The 21,625-nt window shown below is 53.7% G+C and overlaps 1 protein-coding gene across 1 annotated transcript in view; it reads right to left on the bottom strand.

Annotated features, from left to right (window-relative positions):
- LOC137307005 (nck-associated protein 1-like) overlaps positions 1-21,625 on the bottom strand; it is a 111,688-nt gene that overhangs the window by 31,099 nt on the left and 58,964 nt on the right. The window contains exon 5 of the mRNA XM_067976357.1: positions 7,195-7,284. Coding sequence (XP_067832458.1) covers positions 7,195-7,284 — 90 coding nt within the window. The remainder of the gene's footprint in view (positions 1-7,194; positions 7,285-21,625) is intronic.

The following is a 21,625-nucleotide window of genomic DNA, read 5'->3' as shown; positions in this document are numbered from 1 at the left end:
ATACACTCCCTCTGACCCGTGTTACAGGGTGATAATACACTCACTGTGACCCGTGTTACAGGGTGATAATACACTCCCTCTGACCCGTGTTACAGGGTGATAATACACTCCCTGTGACCCGTGTTACAGGGTGATAATACACTCACTGTGACCCGTGTTACAGGGTGATAATACACTCCCTCTGACCCGTGTTACAGGGTGATAATACACTCCCTGTGACCCGTGTTACAGGGTGATAATACACTCACTGTGACCCGTGTTACAGGGTGATAATACACTCCCTGTGACCCGTGTTACAGGGTGATAATACACTCCCTGTGACCCGTGTTACAGGGTGATAATACACTCCCTGTGACCCGTGTTACAGGGTGATAATACACTCCCTGTGACCCGTGTTACAGGGTGATAATACACTCCCTGTGACCCGTGTTACAGCGTGATAATACACTCCCTGTGACCCGTGTTACAGGGTGATAATACACTCACTGTGACCCGTGTTACAGGGTGATAATACACTCACTGTGACCCGTGTTACAGGGTGATAATACACTCCCTGTGACCCGTGTTACAGGGTGATAATACACTCCCTTTGACCCGTGTTACAGGGTGATAATACACTCACTGTGACCCGTGTTACAGGGTGATAATACACTCCCTGTGACCCGTGTTACAGGGTGATAATACACTCACTGTGACCCGTGTTACAGGGTGATAATACACTCCCTGTGACCCGTGTTACAGGGTGATAATACACTCCCTGTGACCCGTGTTACAGGGTGATAATACACTCCCTGTGACCCGTGTTACAGGGTGATAATACACTCCCTGTGACCCGTGTTACAGGGTGATAATACACTCACTGTGACCCGTGTTACAGGGTGATAATACACTCCCTGTGACCCGTGTTACAGGGTGATAATACACTCCCTGTGACCCGTGTTACAGGGTGATAATACACTCCCTGTGACCCGTGTTACAGGGTGATAATACACTCCCTCTGACCCGTGTTACAGGGTGATAATACACTCCCTGTGACCCGTGTTACAGGGTGATAATACACTCACTGTGACCCGTGTTACAGGGTGATAATACACTCCCTGTGACCCGTGTTACAGGGTGATAATACACTCCCTGTCACCCGTGTTACAGGGTGATAATACACTCCCTGTGACCCGTGTTACAGGGTGATAATACACTCACTGTGACCCGTGTTACAGGGTGATAATACACTCCCTGTGACCCGTGTTACAGGGTGATAATACACTCACTGTGACCCGTGTTACAGGGTGATAATACACTCCCTGTGACCCGTGTTGCAGGGTGATAATACACTCCCTGTGACCCGTGTTACAGGGTGATAATACACTCCCTGTGACCCGTGTTACAGGGTGATAATACACTCCCTGTGACCCGTGTTACAGGGTGATAATACACTCCCTCTGACCCGTGTTACAGGGTGATAATACACTCCCTGTGACCCGTGTTACAGGGTGATAATACACTCCCTGTGACCCGTGTTACAGGGTGATAATACACTCACTGTGACCCGTGTTACAGGGTGATAATACACTCCCTGTGACCCGTGTTACAGGGTGATAATACACTCACTGTGACCCGTGTTACAGGGTGATAATACACTCCCTCTGACCCGTGTTACAGGGTGATAATACACTCCCTGTGACCCGTGTTACAGGGTGATAATACACTCCCTGTGACCCGTGTGACAGGGTGATAATACACTCCCTGTGACCCGTGTTACAGGGTGATAATACACTCCCTGTGACCCGTGTTACAGGGTGATAATACACTCCCTGTGACCCGTGTTACAGGGTGATAATACACTCACTGTGACCCGTGTTACAGGGTGATAATACACTCCCTCTGACCCGTGTTACAGGGTGATAATACACTCCCTGTGACCCGTGTTACAGGGTGATAATACACTCCCTCTGACCCGTGTTACAGGGTGATAATACACTCACTGTGACCCGTGTTACAGGGTGATAATACACTCCCTGTGACCCGTGTTACAGGCTGATAATACACTCCCTGTGACCCGTGTTACAGGGTGATAATACACTCACTGTGACCCGTGTTACAGGGTGATAATACACTCACTGTGACCCGTGTTACAGGGTGATAATACACTCCCTGTGACCCGTGTTACAGGGTGATAATACACTCACTGTGACCCGTGTTACAGGGTGATAATACACTCCCTGTGACCCGTGTTACAGGGTGATAATACACTCCCTGTGACCCGTGTTACAGGGTGATAATACACTCACTGTGACCCGTGTTACAGGGTGATAATAGACTCCCTGTGACCCGTGTTACAGGGTGATAATACACTCCCTCTGACCCGTGTTACAGGGTGATAATACACTCCCTGTGACCCGTGTTACAGGGTGATAATACACTCACTGTGACCCGTGTTACAGGGTGATAATACACTCCCTGTGACCCGTGTTACAGGGTGATAATACACTCCCTGTGACCCGTGTTACAGGGTGATAATACACTCCCTGTGACCCGTGTTACAGGGTGATAATACACTCACTGTGACCCGTGTTACAGGGTGATAATACACTCTCTGTGACCCGTGTTACAGGGTGATAATACACTCCCTGTGACCCGTGTTACAGGGTGATAATACACTCCCTGTGACCCGTGTTACAGGGTGATAATAGACTCCCTGTGACCCGTGTTACAGGGTGATAATACACTCCCTGTGACCCGTGTTACAGGGTGATAATACACTCACTGTGACCCGTGTTACAGGGTGATAATACACTCCCTGTGACCCGTGTTACAGGGTGATAATACCCTCCCTGTGACCCGTGTTACAGGGTGATAATACACTCCCTGTGACCCGTGTTACAGGGTGATAATACACTCCCTGTGACCCGTGTTACAGGGTGATAATACACTCACTGTGACCCGTGTTACAGGGTGATAATACACTCCCTGTGACCCGTGTTACAGGGTGATAATGCACTCCCTGTGACCCGTGTTACAGGGTGATAATACACTCCCTGTGACCCGTGTTACAGGGTGATAATACACTCCCTGTGACCCGTGTTACAGGGTGATAATACACTCACTGTGACCCGTGTTACAGGGTGATAATACACTCCCTGTGACCCGTGTTACAGGGTGATAATACACTCCCTGTCACCCGTGTTACAGGGTGATAATACACTCACTGTGACCCGTGTTACAGGGTGATAATACACTCCCTGTGACCCGTGTTACAGGGTGATAATACACTCCCTCTGACCCGTGTTACAGGGTGATAATACACTCCCTGTCACCCGTGTTACAGGGTGATAATACACTCCCTGTGACCCGTGTTACAGGGTGATAATACACTCCCTCTGACCCGTGTTACAGGGTGATAATACACTCCCTGTGACCCGTGTTACAGGGTGATAATACACTCACTGTGACCCGTGTTACAGGGTGATAATACACTCACTGTGACCCGTGTTACAGGGTGATAATACACTCACTGTGACCCGTGTTACAGGGTGATAATACACTCCCTCTGACCCGTGTTACAGGGTGATAATACACTCCCTGTGACCCGTGTTACAGGGTGATAATACACTCACTGTGACCCGTGTTACAGGGTGATAATACACTCACTGTGACCCGTGTTACAGGGTGATAATACACTCCCTGTGACCCGTGTTACAGGGTGATAATACACTCACTGTGACCCGTGTTACAGGGTGATAATACACTCCCTGTGACCCGTGTTACAGGGTGATAATACACTCCCTGTGACCCGTGTTACAGGGTGATAATACACTCACTGTGACCCGTGTTACAGGGTGATAATACACTCCCTGTGACCCGTGTTACAGGGTGATAATACACTCCCTCTGACCCGTGTTACAGGGTGATAATACACTCCCTGTCACCCGTGTTACAGGGTGATAATACACTCCCTGTGACCCGTGTTACAGGGTGATAATACACTCCCTCTGACCCGTGTTACAGGGTGATAATACACTCCCTGTGACCCGTGTTAAACACTCCCAGGACAGGTACAGCACGGGTTAGATACAGAGTAAAGCTCCCTCTGCACTGTCCCATCAAACACTCCCAGGGCAGGTACAGGGTTAGATACAGAGTAAATCTCCCTCTACACTGTCCCATCAAACACTCCCAGGGCAGGTACAGGGTTAGATACAGAGTAAAGCTCCCTCGACACTGTCCCATCAAACACTCCCAGGACAGGTACAGCACGGGTTAGATACAGAGTAAAGCTCCCTCTGCACTGTCCCATCAAACACTCCCAGGGCAGGTACAGGGTTAGATACAGAGTAAAGCTCCCTCTGCACTGTCCCATCAAACACTCCCAGGGCAGGTACAGGGTTAGATACAGAGTAAAGCTCCCTCTACACTGTCCCATCAAACACTCCCAGGGTCAGGTACAGGGTTAGATACAGAGTAAAGCTCCCTCTGCACTGTCCCATCAAACACTCCCAGGGCATGTGCAGGGTTAGATACAGAGTAAAGCTCCCTCGACACTGTCCCATCAAACACTCCCAGGACAGGTACAGCACGGGTTAGATACAGAGTAAAGCTCCCTCTACACTGTCCCATCAAACACTCCCAGGGCAGGTACAGCACGGGTTAGATACAGTGTGAAGCTCCCTCTACACTGTCCCATCAAACACTCCCAGGGCAGGTACAGGGTTAGATACAGAGTAAAGCTCCCTCTACACTGTCCCATCAAACACTCCCAGGGCAGGTACAGCACGGGTTAGATACAGAGTAAAGCTCCCTCTACACTGTCCCATCAAACACTCCCAGGGCAGGTACAGGGTTAGATACAGAGGAAAGCTCCCTCTACACTGTCCCATCAAACACTCCCAGGGCAGGTACAGCACGGATTAGATACAGAGTAAAGCTCCCTCTACACTGTCCCATCAAACACTCCCAGGGCAGGTACAGGGTTAGATACAGAGTAAAGCTCCCTCGACACTGTCCCATCAAACACTCCCAGGGCAGGTACAGGGTTAGATACAGAGTAAATCTCCCTCTACACTGTCCCATCAAACACTCCCAGGGCAGGTACAGGGTTCGATAGAGAGTAAAGCTCCCTCTACACTGTCCCATCAAACACTCCCAGGGCAGGTACAGCACGGGTTAGATACAGAGTAAAGCTCCCTTGACACTGTCCCATCAAACACTCCCAGGGCAGGTACAGCACGGGTTAGATACAGAGTAAAGCTCCCTCGACACTGTCCCATCAAACACTCCCAGGGTCAGGTACAGGGTTAGATACAGAGTAAAGCTCCCTCTACACTGTCCCATCAAACACTCCCAGGGCAGGTACAGGGTTAGATACAGAGTAAAGCTCCCTCCACACTGTCCCATCAAACACTCCCAGGGCAGGTACAGGATTAGATACAGAGTAAAGCTCCCTCTACACTGTCCCATCAAACACTCCCAGGGCAGGTCGAGGGTTAGATACAGAGTAAAGCTCCCTCTACACTGTCCCATCAAACACTCCCAGGGCAGGTAAAGGATTAGATACAGAGTAAATCTCCCTCGACACTGTCCCATCAAACACTCCCAGGGCAGGTACAGGATTCGGTACAGAGTAAAGCTCCCTCCACACTGTCCCATCAAACACTCCCAGGGCAGGTACAGCACGGGTTAGATACAGAGTAAAGCTCCCTCCACACTGTCCCATCAAACACTCCCAGGACAGGTACAGCACGGGTTAGATACAGAGTAAAGCTCCCTCCACACTGTCCCATCAAACACTCCCAGGGCAGGTACAGGGTTAGATACAGAGTAAAGCTCCCTCCACACTGCCCCATCAAACACTCCCAGGACAGGTACAGCACGGGTTAGATACAGAGTAAAGCTCCCTCTACACTGTCCCATCAAACACTCCCAGGGCAGGTCGAGGGTTAGATACAGAGTAAAGCTCCCTCTACACTGTCCCGTCAAACACTCCCAGGGCAGGTACAGGATTAGATACAGAGTAAAGCTCCCTCTACACTGTCCCATCAAACACTCCCAGGGCAGGTAGAGGGTTAGATACAGAGTAAAGCTCCCTCTACACTGTCCCATCAAACACTCCCAGGGCAGGTACAGGATTAGATACAGAGTAAAGCTCCCTCGACACTGTCCCATCAAACACTCCCAGGGCAGGTACAGGGTTAGATGCAGAGTAAAGCTCCCTCTACACTGTCCCATCAAACACTCCCAGGGCAGGTACAGGGTTAGATACAGAGTAAAGCTCCCTCTACACTGTCCCATCAAACACTCCCAGGGCAGGTACAGGATTAGATACAGAGTAAAGCTCCCTCGACACTGTCCCATCAAACACTCCCAGGACAGGTACAGCACGGGTTAGATACAGAGTAAAGCTCCCTCTACACTGTCCCATCAAACACTCCCAGGGCAGGTACAGAGTTAGATACAGAGTAAAGCTCCCTCTACACTGTCCCATCAAACACTCCCAGGGCAGGTACAGGGTTAGATGCAGAGTAAAGCTCCCTCTGCACTGTCCCATCAAACACTCCCAGGGCAGGTACAGGGTTAGATACAGAGTAAAGCTCCCTCTACACTGCCCCATCTAACACTCCCAGGGCAGGTACAGGATTAGATACAGAGTAAAGCTCCCTCTGCACTGTCCCATCAAACACTCCCAGGGCAGGTACAGGGTTAGATACAGAGTAAAGCTCCCTCTACACTGTCGCATCAAACACTCCAAGGGCAGGTACAGGATTAGATACAGAGTAAAGCTCCCTCGACACTGTCCCATCAAACACTCCCAGGGCAAGTACAGCACGGGTTAGATACAGAGTAAAGCTCCCTCTACACTGTCCCATCAAACACTCCCAGGGCAAGTACAGCACGGGTTAGATACAGTTAACAAAACAGACAGGTAAAGTATCAGACAGGTAATGGATTGGTGCGAGCTGGGATACGGGGCAGCAGAGTTTTGGGTGAGCTGAAGATTACGGAGAGTGGAAGAAGGGAGGCCATCCAGGAGAGTGTTGGAATGGTCCATTCTGGAGGTAACAAAGGCATGGTTGAGGGTTTCAGCAGCAGATGAAATGTGGCAGGGGCGGAGATGGGCGATGTCACGGAGGTGATCCGTCTTAAATCTTATCGATGATCTCTGCGTCTCGTAGTTCCAGGGTACAGACGGGTAGGACTTACCATTTGAAGAAGAAGAAAAACTGACTCTCTGTTTTTCACGAGTGCTTTGTCTGTCTCTTGACCGATCTGCAGGAGACCCATCGAGGCAAACTAAACAGAGAGCAAGAAAAGAACGGGTGAGATCAGTCTGGATAATGCAAAAATGAAGGAGGAATCTGATACAGGAGAAAACAGAAAAACATCATCATAAACCGCAGGGTGAGATCACCGTCATAAACCGCAGGGGGAGATCACCGTCATAAACCGCAGGGGGAGATCACCGTCATAAACCGCAGGGGGAGATCACCGTCATAAACCGCAGGGGGAGATCACCGTCATAAACCGCAGGGGGAGATCACCGTCATAAACCGCAGGGGGAGATCACCGTCATAAACCGCAGGGTGAGATCACCGTCATAAACCGCAGGGGGAGATCACCGTCAAAAACGCCAGGGGGAGATCACCATTATAGATCACAGGGGGAGATCACCGTCATAAACCGCAGGGGGAGATCACCGTCATAAACCGCAGGGGGAGATCACCGTCATAAACCGCAGGGAGAGATCACCGTCATAAACCGCAGGGGGAGATCACCGTCATAAACCGCAGGGGGAGATCACCGTCATACACCGCAGGGGGAGATCACCGTCATAAACCGCAGGGGGAGATCAACGTCATAAACCGCAGGCGGAGATCACCGTCATAAACCGCAGGAGGAAATCACCGTCATAAACCGCAGGGTGAGATCACCGTCATAAACAGCAGGGGGAGATCACCGTCATAAACCGCAGGGGGTGATCACCGTCATAAACCACAGGGGGAGATCACCGTCATAAACCGCATGGGGAGATCACCGTCATAAACCGCAGGGGGAGATCACCGTCATACACCGCAGGGGGAGATCACCGTCATAAACCGCAGGAGGAAATCACCGTCATAAACCGCAGGGTGAGATCACCGTCATAAACCGCAGGGGGAGATCACCGTCATAAACCGCAGGGGGAGATCGCCGTCATAAACCGCAGGGGGAGATCACCGTCATGAACCGCAGGGTGAGATCACCGTCAGAAACCACAGGGGGAGATCACAGTCATAAACCACAGGGGGAGTTCACCGTCATAACCCGCAGGGGGAGATCACCGTGATACACCACAGGGGGAGATCACCGTATTAAACAGCAGGGGGAGATCACCGTCATAAACCGCAGGGGGAGATCACCGTCATAAACCGCAGGGGGAGATCACCGTCATAAACCGCAGGGGGAGATCACCGTCATAAACCGCAGGGGGAGATCACCGTCATACACCGCAGGGGGAGTTCACCGTCATACACCGCAGGGGGAGATCACCGTATTAAACAGCAGGGGGAGATCACCGTCATAAACCGCAGGGGGAGATCACCGTCATAAACCGCAGGGGGAGATCACCGTCATAAACCGCAGGGGGAGATCACCGTCATAAACCGCAGGGGGAGAACACCGTCATAAACCGCAGGGGGAGATCACCGTCATAAACCGCAGGGGGAGATCACCGTCATAAACCGCAGGGGGAGATCACCGTCATAAACCGCAGGGGGAGATCACCGTCATAAACCGCAGGGGGAGATCACCGTCATAAACCGCAGGGGGAGATCACCGTCATAAACCGCAGGGGGAGATCACCGTCATAAACCGCAGGGTGAGATCACCGTCATAAACCGCAGGGGGAGATCACCGTCAAAAACGCCAGGGGGAGATCACCATTATAGATCACAGGGGGAGATCACCGTCATAAACCGCAGGGGGAGATCACCGTCATAAACCGCAGGGGGAGATCACCGTCATAAACCGCAGGGGGAGATCACCGTCATAAACCGCAGGGGGAGATCACCGTCATAAACCGCAGGGGGAGATCACCGTCATAAACCGCAGGGGGAGATCACCGTCAGAAACCACAGGGGGAGATCACCGTCACAAACCGCAGGGGGAGATCACCGTCATAAACCGCAGGGGGAGATCACCGTCATGAACCGCAGGGTGAGATCACCGTCAGAAACCACAGGGGGAGATCACCGTCACAAACCGCAGGGGGAGATCACCGTCATAAACCGCAGGGGGAGATCACCGTCAGAAACCACAGGGGGAGATCACCGTCATAAACCACAGGGTGAGTTCACCGTCATAACCCGCAGGGGGAGATCACCGTCATAAACCGCAGGGGGAGATCACCGTCATAAACCGCAGGGGGAGATCACCGTCATAAACCGCAGGTGGAGATCACCGTCATAAACCGCAGGGGGAGATCACCGTCATACACCGCAGGGGGAGATCACCGTCATACACCGCAGGGGGAGATCACCGTATTAAACAGCAGGGGGAGATCACCGTATTAAACAGCAGGGGGAGATCACCGTCATAAACCGCAGGGGGAGATCACCGTCATAAACCGCAGGGGGAGATCACCGTCATAAACCGCAGGGGGAGATCACCGTCATAAACCGCAGGGGGAGATCACCGTCATAAACCGCAGGGGGAGATCACCGTCATAAACCGCAGGGCGAGATCACCGTCATAAACCGCAGGGGGAGATCACCGTCATAAACCGCAGGGGGGGATTACCGTCACAAACCGCAGGGGGAGATCACCATCACACACCGCAGGGGTTGATCACCGTCATACACCGCAGGGGGAGATCACCGTCATAATCCGGAGGGGGAGATCACCGTCATAAACCGCAGGAGGAGATCACCGTCATAAACCGCAGGGGGAGATCACCGTCATAAACCGCAGGGTGAGATCGCCGTCATAAACCACAGGGTGAGATCGCCGTCATAAACCGCAGGGTGAGATCACCGTCATAAACCACAGGGGGAGATCACCGTCATAAACCGCAGGGGGAGATCACCGTCATAAACCGCAGGGGGAGATCACCGTCATAAACCGCAGGGTAGATCACCGTAATGAACCGCAGGGTGAGATCACTGTCAGAAACCACAGGGGGAGATCTCCGTCATAAACCGCAGGGGGAGATCACCGTCATGAACCGCAGGGTGAGATCACTGTCAGAAACCACAGGGGGAGATCACCGTCATAAACCACAGGGGGAGTTCACCGTCATAACCCGCAGGGGGAGATCACCGTGATACACCGCAGGGGGAGATCACCGTCATAAACCGCAGGGGGAGATCACCGTCAGAAACCACAGGGGGAGATCACCGTCATAAACCGCAGGGGGAGATCACCGTATTAAACAGCAGGGGGAGATCACCGTCATAAACCGCAGGGGGAGATCACCGTCATAAACCGCAGGGGGAGATCACCGTCATAAACCGCAGGGGGAGATCACCGTCATAAACCGCAGGGGGAGATCACCGTCATACACCGCAGGGGGAGATCACCGTCATACACCGCAGGGGGAGATCACCGTATTAAACAGCAGGGGGAGATCACCGTCATACACCGCAGGGGGAGATCACCGTATTAAACAGCAGGGGGAGATCACCGTCATAAACCACAGGGGGAGATCAACGTCATAAACCGCAGGCGGAGATCACCGTCATAAACCGCAGGAGGAGATCACCGTCATAAACCGCAGGGTGAGATCACCGTCATAAACCGCAGGGGGAGATCACCGTCATAAACCGCAGGGGGAGATCACCGTCATGAACCGCAGGGTGAGATCACCGTCAGAAACCACAGGGGGAGATCACCGTCATAAACCACAGGGGGAGTTCACCGTCATAACCCGCAGGGGGAGATCACCGTCATAAACCACAGGGGGAGATCACCGTCACAAACCGCAGGGGGAGATCACCGTCATGAACCGCAGGGGGAGATCACCGTCATGAACCGCAGGGTGAGATCACCGTCAGAAACCACAGGGGGAGATCACCGTCATAAACCACAGGGGGAGTTCACCGTCATAACCCGCAGGGGGAGATCACCGTCATAAACCACAGGGGGAGATCACCGTCACAAACCGCAGGGGGAGATCACCGTCATAAACCGCAGGGGGAGATCTCCGTGATACACCGCAGGGGGAGATCACCGTATTAAACAGCAGGGGGAGATCACCGTCATAAACCGCAGGGGGAGATCACCGTCATAAACCGCAGGGGGAGATCACCGTCATACACCGCAGGGGGAGTTCACCATCATACACCGCAGGGGGAGATCACCGTATTAAACAGCAGGGGGAGATCACCGTCATAAACCGCAGGGGGAGATCACCGTCATAAACCGCAGGGGGAGATCACCGTCATAAACCGCAGGGGGAGATCACCGTCATAAACCGCAGGGGGAGATCACCGTCATAAACCGCAGGGGGAGATCACCGTCATAAACCGCAGGGGGAGATCACCGTCATAAACCGCAGGGGGAGATCACCGTCATAAACCGCAGGGGGAGATCACCGTCATAAACCGCAGGGTGAGATCACCGTCATAAACCGCAGGGGGAGATCACCGTCAAAAACGCCAGGGGGAGATCACCGTCATAAACCACAGGGGGAGATCACCGTCATAAACCACAGGGGGAGATCACCGTCATAAACCGCAGGGTGAGATCACCGTCATAAACCGCAGGGTGAGATCACCGTCATATACCACAGGGGGAGATCACCGTCATAAACCACAGGGGGAGATCACCGTCATATACCACAGGGGGAGATCACCGTCATAAACCACAGGGGGAGATCACCGTCATAAACCGCAGGGGGAGATCACCGTCATAAACCACAGGGAGAGATCACCGTCATAAACCGCAGGGGGAGATCACCGTCAGAAACCACAGGGGGAGATCACCGTCATAAACCGCAGGGGGAGATCACCGTCAGAAACCACAGGGGGAGATTACCGTCAGAAACCACAGGGGGAGATCACCGTCATAAACCACAGGGGGAGTTCACCGTCATAACCCGCAGGGGGAGATCACCGTCATAAACCGCAGGGGTAGATCACCGTCACAAACCGCAGGGGGAGATCACCGTCATAAACCGCAGGTGGAGATCACCGTCATAAACCGCAGGGGGAGATCACCGTCATACACCGCAGGGGGAGATCACCGTCATACACCGCAGGGGGAGATCACCGTATTAAACAGCAGGGGGAGATCACCGTATTAAACAGCAGGGGGAGATCACCGTCATAAACCGCAGGGGGAGATCACCGTCATAAACCGCAGGGCGAGATCACCGTCATAAACCGCAGGGCGAGATCACCGTCATAAACCGCAGGGGGAGATCACCGTCATAAACCGCAGGGGGAGATCACCGTCATAAATCGGAGGGGGAGATCACCGTCATAAATCGGAGGGGGAGATCACCGTCATAAACCGCAGGAGGAGATCACCGTCATAAACCGCAGGAGGAGATCACCGTCATAAACCGCAGTGGGAGTTCACCGTCATAAACCGCAGGAGGAGATCACCGTCATAAACCGCAGGGGGAGATCACCGTCATAAACCACAGGGGGAGATCACCGTCATAAACCGCAGGGTGAGATCACCGTCATAAACCGCAGGGGGAGATCACCGTCATAAACCACAGGGGGAGATCACCGTCACAAACCGCAGGGAGAGATCACCGTCATAAACCGCAGGGGGAGATCACCGTCATAAACCGCAGGGGGAGATCACCGTCATAATCCGTAGGGGGAGATCACCGTCATAAACCGCAGGGGGAGATCACCGTCATAAACCACAGAGGGAGATCACCGTCATAAACCGCAGGGGGAGATAACCGTCATAAACCGCAGGGGGAGATCACCGTTATAAACCGGAGGGGGAGATCACCGTTATAAACCGCAGGGGGAGATCACCATCGTAAACCGCAGGGGGAGATCTCCGTCATAAACCGCAGGGGGAGATCACCGTTATAAACCGCAGGGGGAGATCACCATCGTAAACCACAGGGGGAGATCACCGTCATTGAGCGCAAGGGGAGATCACCGTCACGAACCACAGGGGGAGATCACCGTCATAATCCACAGGGGGAGATCACCGTCATAAACCGCAGGGGGAGATCACCGTCATAAACCGCAGGGGGAGATAACCGTCATAAACCGCAGGGGGAGATCACCGTTATAAACCGCAGGGGGAGATCACCGTCGTAAACCACAGGGGCAGATCACCGTCATTGAGCGCAAGGGGAGATCACCGTCACGAACCACAGGGGGAGATCACCGTCATAATCCACAGGGGGAGATCACCGTCATAATCCACAGGGGGAGATCACCGTCATCAACCGCAGGGGGAGATCACCGTCATAAACCCCAGGGGGAGATCACCGTCATAAACCACAGGGGGAGTTCACCGTCATAACCCGCAGGGAGAGATCACCGTCATAAACCGCAGGGGGAGATCACCGTCATGAACCGCAGGGTGAGATCACCGTCATAAACCGCAGGGGGAGATCACCGTCATAAACCGCAGGGGGAGATCACCGTCATAAACCACAGGGGGAGATCACCGTTATAAACCGCAGGGGGAGATCACCATCGTAAACCACAGGGGGAGATCACCGTCATTGAGCGCAAGGGGAGATCACCGTCACGAACCACAGTGGGAGATCACCGTCATAAACCACAGGGTGAGATCACCGTCATAAACCGCAGGGGGAGATCACCGTCATAAACCGAAGGGGGAGATCACCGTCATGAACCACAGGGTGAGATCACCGTCATAAACGCTGGGGGAGATCACCGTCATAAACCGCAGGGGGAGATCACCGTCATAAACCGCAGGGGGAGATCACCGTCATAAACCGCAGGGGGAGATCACCGTCATAAACCGCAGGGGGAGATCACCGTATTAAACAGCAGGGGGAGATCACCGTCATGAACCACAGGGTGAGATCACCGTCATAAACGCTGGGGGAGATCACCGTCATAAACCGCAGGGGGAGATCACCGTCATAAACCCCAGGGGGAGATCACCGTCATAAACCGCAGGGGGAGATCACCGTCATAAACCGCAGGGGGAGATCACCATCGTAAACCACAGGGGGAGATCACCGTCATTGAGCGCAAGGGGAGATCACCGTCATGAACCACAGGGGGAGATCACCGTCACGAACCACAGGGGGAGATCACCGTCATAATCCACAGGGGGAGATCACCATCATAAACCACAGGGGGAGATCACCATCATAAACCACAGGGGGAGATCACCGTCATAAACCGCAGGGGGAGATCACCGTCATAAACCGCAGGGGGAGATCACCGTCATAAACCACAGGGGGAGATCACAGTCATTGAGCGCAAGGGGAGATCACCGTCATAAACCGCAGGGGGAGATCACCGTCATAATCCACAGGGGGAGATCACCATCAAAAACCACAAGGGGAGATCACCGTCATAAACCGCAGGGGGAGATCACCGTCATAAACCGCAGGGGGAGATCACCGTCATAAACCGCAGGGGGAGATCACCGTCATAAACCGCAGGGGGAGATCACCGTCATAAACCGCAGGGGGAGATCACCGTCATAAACCACAGGGGAGATCACCGTCATAAACCACAGGGGAGATCACAGTCATAAACCGCAGGGGGAGATCACCGTCATACACCGCAGGGGGAGATCACAGTCATAAACCGCAGGGGGAGATCACCGTATTAAACCGCAGGGGTTGATCACAGTCATACACCGCAGGGGGAGATCACCGTCATAAACCGCAGGGGGAGATCACCGTCATAAACCACAGGGGGAGATCACCGTCATAAACCGCAGGGGGAGTTCACCTTCATAAACTGCAGCGGGAGATCACCGTCATAAACCGCAGGGGGAGATCACCGTCATAAACCGCAGGGGGAGATCACCGTCGTAAACCACAGGGGGAGATCACCGTCATAATCCACAGGGGGAGATCACCGTCATAATCCACAGGGGGAGATCACCGTCATAATCCACAGGGGGAGATCACCGTCATAAACCTCAGGGGGAGATCACCGTCATAAACGCCAGGGGGAGATCACCATCATAAACCGCAGGGGGAGATCACCGTCACAAACTACATGGGGGAGATCACCGTCATAAACCGCAGGGGGAGATCACCGTCATAAACCGCAGGGTGAGATCGCCGTCATAAACCAAGGGGGAGATCACCGTCATAAACCGCAGGGGGAGATCACCGTCATAAACCGCAGGGGGAGATCACCGTCATAAACCTCAGGGGGAGATCACCGTCATAAACCTCAGGGGGAGATCACCGTCATAAACCACAGGGGGAGATCACCGTCATAAACCACAGGGGGAGATCACCGTCATAAACCGCAGGGGGAGATCACCGTCGTAAACCGCAGGGGGAGATCACCGTCATAAACCACAGGGGGAGATCACCGTCATAAACCACAGGGGGAGATAACCGTCATAAACCGCAGGGTGAGATCACCGTCATAAACCACAGGGGGAAATCACCGTAATAAACCGCATGGTGAGATCACCGTCATAAACCGCAGGGGGAGATCACCGTCATAAACCGCAGAGGGAGATCACCGTCATAAACCGCAGGGGGAGATCACCGTCATAAACCGCAGGGGGAGATCACCGTCATAAACCGCAGGGGGAGATCACCTTCATAAACCCCAGGGGGAGATCACCGTCATAAACCACAGGGGGAAATCACCGTAATAAACCGCATGGTGAGATCACCGTCATAAACCGCAGGGGGAGATCATCGTCATAAACCGCAGGGGGAGATCACCGTCATAAACCGCAGGGAGAGATCACCGTCATAAACCGCAGGGGGAGATCACCGTCATAAACCCCAGGGGGAGATCACCGTCATAAACCGCAGGAGGGGATCACCGTCATAAACCGCAGGGGGAGATCACCGTCACAAACCGCAGGGGGAGATCACCGTCATTAACCGCAGGGGGAGATCACCGTCATAAACCGGAGGGTGAGATCACCGTCATAAACCGCAGGGGGAGATCACAGTCATACACCGCAGGGGGAGATCACCGTCATAAACCGCAGGGTGAGATCACCCTCATAAACCGCAGGGGGAGATCACCGTCATAAACCGCAGAGGGAGATCACCGTCATAAACCGCAGGGGGAGATCACCGTCATAAACCGCAGGGGGATTTCACCTTCATAAACCCCAGGGGGAGATCACCGTCATAAACCACAGGGGGAAATCACCGTAATAAACCGCATGGTGAGATCACCGTCATAAACCGCAGGGGGAGATCACCGTCATAAACCGCAGGGGGAGATCACCGTCATAAACCGCAGGGGGAGATCACCGTAATAAACCGCAGGGAGAGATCACCGTCATAAACCGCAGGGGGAGATCACCGTCATAAACCCCAGGGGGAGATCACCGTCATAAACCCCAGGGGGAGCTCACCGTCATAAACCGCAGGGGGAGATCACCGTCATAAACCGCAGGGGGAGATCACCGTCATAAACCGCAGGGGGAGATCACCGTCATAAACCGCAGGGTGAGATCACCGTCATAAACCGCAGGGGGAGATCACCGTCATAAACCTCAGGGGGAGATCACCGTCATAAACCACAGGGGGAGATCACCGTCATACACCACAGGGGGAGATCACCGTCATAAACCACAGGGGGAGATCACCGTCATAAACCACAGGGGGAGATCACCGTCATAAATCGCAAGGGGAGATCACCGTCATAAACCACAGGGAGATCACCGTCATAATCCGCAGGGGGAGATCACCTTTATAAACCGCAGCGGGAGATCACCGTCATAAACCGCAGGGGGAGATCACCGTCATAAACCACAGGGGGAGATCACAGTCATACACCGCAGGAGGAGATCACCGTCATAAACCACAGGGGGAGATCACCGTCATAAACCGCAGGGGGAGATCACCGTCATAAACCGCAGGAGGAGATCACCGTCATAATCCGCAGAGGGTGATCACCGTCATAAACCGCAGGGGGAGATCACCATTATAAACCGCAGGGGGGATCACCGTCATAAACCGCAGGGGGAGATCACCGTCATAAACTGCAGGGGAGATCACCGTCATAAACCGCAGGAGGAAATCACCGTCATACACCGCAGGGGGAGAACACAGTCATAAACTGCAGGGGAGATCACCGTCATAAACCGCAGGGGGAGATCACCGTCATAAACCGCAGGGGGAGATCACCGTCATAAACCACAGGGGAGATCACCGTCATAAACCACAGGGGTAGATCACCGTCATAAACCGCAGGGGGAGATCAAAGTCATAAACCGCAGGGGGAGATCACCATCTTAAACCGCAGGGGGAGATCACCGTCATAAACCGCAGGGGGAGATCACCGTCATAAACCGCAGAGGGAGATCACCGTCATAAAACACAGGGATAGATCACCGTCATAAACCGCAGGAGGAGATCACCGTCATAAACTACAGGGATAGATCACCGTCATAAACCGCAGGAGGAGATCACCGTCATAAACCGCAGAGGGAGATCACCGTCATAAAACACAGGGATAGATCACCGTCATAAACCGCAGGAGGAGATCACCGTCATAAACTACAGGGATAGATCACCGTCATAATCCACAGGGGGAGTTCACCATCATAAACTACAGGGGGAGATCACCGTCATATACCGCAGGGGGAGATCACCGTCATAATCCACAGGGGGAGATCACCGTCATAAAGCGCAGGGGGAGATCACCGTCATAAAGCGCAGGGGGAGATCACCGTCATAAACCGCAGGGGGAGATCACCGTCACAAACAACATGGGGGAGATTACCGTCATAAACGGCAGGGGGAGATCACCGTCATAAACCGCAGGGGGAGATCACAGTCATAAACCACAGGGGGTGATCACCGTCATAAACCGCAGGGAGAGATCACCGTCATAAACCCCAGGGGGAGATCACCGTCATAAACGCCAGGGGGAGATCACCGTCATAAACCGCAGGGGGAGATCACCGTCATTGAGCGCAAGGGGAGATCACCATCATAAATCGCAGGGGGAGATCACCGTCATAATCCACAGGGGGAGATCACCATCAAAAACCACAAGGGGAGATCACCGTCATAAACCGCAGGGGGATATCACCGTCATAAACCGCAGGGGGAGATCACCGTCATAAACCACAGGGGAGATCACCGTCATAAACCACAGGGTAGATCACAGTCATAAACCGCAGGGGGAGATCACAGTCATAAACCGCAGGGGAGATCACAGTCAGACACCGCAGGGGGAGTTCACCGTCATAAGCGACAGCGGGAGATCACCGTCATAAATCGCAGTGGTATATCACCGTCATAAACCGCAGGGGTAGATCACCGTCATAAACCGCAGGGGTAGATCACCGTCATACACCGCAGGGGGAGATCACCGTCATAAACCGCAGCGGGAGATCACCGTCATAAACCGCAGGGGGAGATCACCGTCATAAACCGCAGGGGGAGATCACCGTCATAAACCGCAGGGGGAGATCACCGTCATAAACCGCAGGGGGAGATCACCGTCATAAACCGCAGGGGGAGATCACCGTCATAAACCGCAGGGGGAGATCACCGTCATAAACCGCAGGGGGAGTTCACCTTCATAAACCGCAGCGGGAGATCACCGTCATAAACCGCAGGGGGAGATCACCGTCATAAACCGCAGGGGGAGATCACCGTCATAAACCGCAGGGGGAGATCACCGTCATAAGCCGCAGGAGGAGATCACCGTCATAAACCACAGGGGGAGATCACCGTCATAAACCGCAGGGGGAGATCACCGTCATAAACCGCAGGGGGAGATCACCGTCATAATCCACAGGGGGAGATCACCGTCATAAAGCACAGGGGGAGATCACCGTCATAAACCGCAGGGGGAGATCACCGTCATAAACCACAGGGGGAGATCACCGTCATAATCCGCAGGGGGAGATCACCGTCATAATCCGCAGGGGGAGATCACCGTCATAAACTGCAGGGGGAGATCACCGTCACAAACTACATGGGGGAGATCACCGTCATAAACCGAAGGGGGAGATCACCGTCATAAACCGCAGGGGGAGATCACCGTCATAAACCGCAAGGTGAGATCGCCGTCATAAACCAAGGGGGAGATCACCGTCATAAACCGCAGGGGGAGATCACCGTCATAAACCGCAGCGGGAGATCACCATTATAGATCACAGGGGGAGATCACCGTCATAAACCGCAGGGGGAGATCACCGTCATAAACCGCAGGGGGAGATCACCGTCATAAACTGCAGGGTGAGATCACCGTCATAAACCAAGGGTGAGTTCACCGTCATAAACCGCAGGGGGAGATCACCGTAATAAACCGCATGGTGAGATCACCGTCATAAACCGCAGAGGGAGATCACCGTAATAAACCGCAGGGGGAGATCACCGTCATAAACCGCAGGAGGAGATCACCATCAGAAACCACAGGGGGAGATCACCGTCATAAACCACAGGGGGAGATCACCTTCATAAACCGCAGCGGGAGATCAGCGTAATAAACCGCAGGGGGAGATCACCGTCATAAACCGCAGGGGGAGATCACCGTCATAAACCGCAGGGGGAGATCACCGTCATAAACCACAGGGGGAGATCACCGTCATAAACCACAGGGGAGATCACAGTCATAAACCGCAGGGGGAGATCACCGTCATAAACCACAGGGGAGATCACCGTCATAAACCACAGGGGAGATCACAGTCATAAACCGCAGGGGGAGATCACCGTCATACACCGCAGGGGGAGATCACAGTCATAAACCGCAGGGGGAGATCACCGTATTAAACCGCAGGGGGAGATCACAGTCATACACCGCAGGGGGAGATCACCGTCATAAACGACAGCGGGAGATCACCGTCATAAATCGCAGTGGTAGATCACCGTCATAAACCGCAGGGGGAGATCACCGTCATAAACCGCAGGGGGAGATCACCGTCATAAACCGCAGGGGGAGATCACCGTCATAAACCGCAGGGGGAGATCACCGTCATGAACCACAGGGGGAGATCACCATCATTGAGCGCAAGGGGAGATCACCGTCATAAACCGCAGTGGGAGATCACCGTCATAAACCGCAGGGGGAGATCACCGTCATAATCCACAGGGGGAGATCACCATCAAAAACCACAAGGGGAGATCACCGTCATAAACCGCAGGGGGAGATCACCGTCATAAACCGCAGGGGGAGATCACCGTCATAAACCGCAGGGCGAGATCACCGTCATAAACCGCAGGGGGAGATCACCGTCATAAACCGCAGGGGGAGATCACCGTCATAAACCACAGGGGAGATCACCATCATAAACCACAGGGTAGATCACCGTCATAAACCGCAGGAGGAGATCACCGTCATACACCGCAGGGGGAGATCACAGTCATAAACCGCAGGGGAGATCACAGTCATAAACCGCAGGGGAGATCACAGTCATACACCGCAGAGGGAGTTCACCGTCATAAGCGACAGCGGGAGATCACCGTCATAAACCGCAGGGGGAGATCACCGTCATAAACCGCAGGGGGAGATCACCGTCATAAACCGCAGGGGGAGATCACCATCATTGAGCGCAAGGGGAGATCACCGTCATACACCGCAGGGGGAGATCACCGTCATAAACGACAGCGGGAGATCACCGTCATAAACCGCAGGGGGAGATCACCGTCATAAACCGCAGGGGGAGATCACCGTCATAAACCGCAGGGGGAGATCACCGTCATAAACCCCAGGGGGAGATCACCGTCATGAACCACAGGGGGAGATCACCATCATTGAGCGCAAGGGGAGATCACCGTCATAAACCGCAGTGGGAGATCACCGTCATAAACCGCAGGGGGAGATCACCGTCATAATCCACAGGGGGAGATCACCATCAAAAACCACAAGGGGAGATCACCGTCATAAACCGCAGGGGGAGATCACCGTCATAAACCGCAGGGGGAGATCACCGTCATAAACCGCAGGGGGAGATCACCGTCATAATCCACAGGGGGAGATCACCGTCATAAACCGCAGGGGGAGATCACCGTCATAAACCGCAGGGGGAGATCACCGTCATAAACCACAGGGGAGATCACCATCATAAACCACAGGGTAGATCACCGTCATAAACCGCAGGAGGAGATCACCGTCATACACCGCAGGGGAGATCACAGTCATACACCGCAGAGGGAGTTCACCGTCATAAGCGACAGCGGGAGATCACCGTCATAAACCGCAGGGGGAGATCACCGTCATAAACCGCAGGGGGAGATCACCGTCATAAACCGCAGGGGGAGATCACCATCATTGAGCGCAAGGGGAGATCACCGTCATACACCGCAGGGGGAGATCACCGTCATAAACGACAGCGGGAGATCACCGTCATAAACCGCAGGGGGAGATCACCGTCATAAACCGCAGGGGGAGATCACCGTCATAAACGACAGCGGGAGATCACCGTCATAAACCGCAGGGGGAGATCACCGTCATAAACCGCAGGGGGAGATCACCGTCATAAACCGCAGGGGGAGATCACCGTCATAAACCGCAGGGGGAGATCA

The sequence above is a fragment of the Heptranchias perlo genome, chromosome X (assembly GCF_035084215.1).
Source record: "Heptranchias perlo isolate sHepPer1 chromosome X, sHepPer1.hap1, whole genome shotgun sequence".
Classification (NCBI taxonomy): Eukaryota; Metazoa; Chordata; class Chondrichthyes; order Hexanchiformes; family Hexanchidae; genus Heptranchias; species Heptranchias perlo.
Note: the sequence above shows the minus strand (reverse complement) of the source record. Positions and strands in the feature narration are given on the sequence as shown.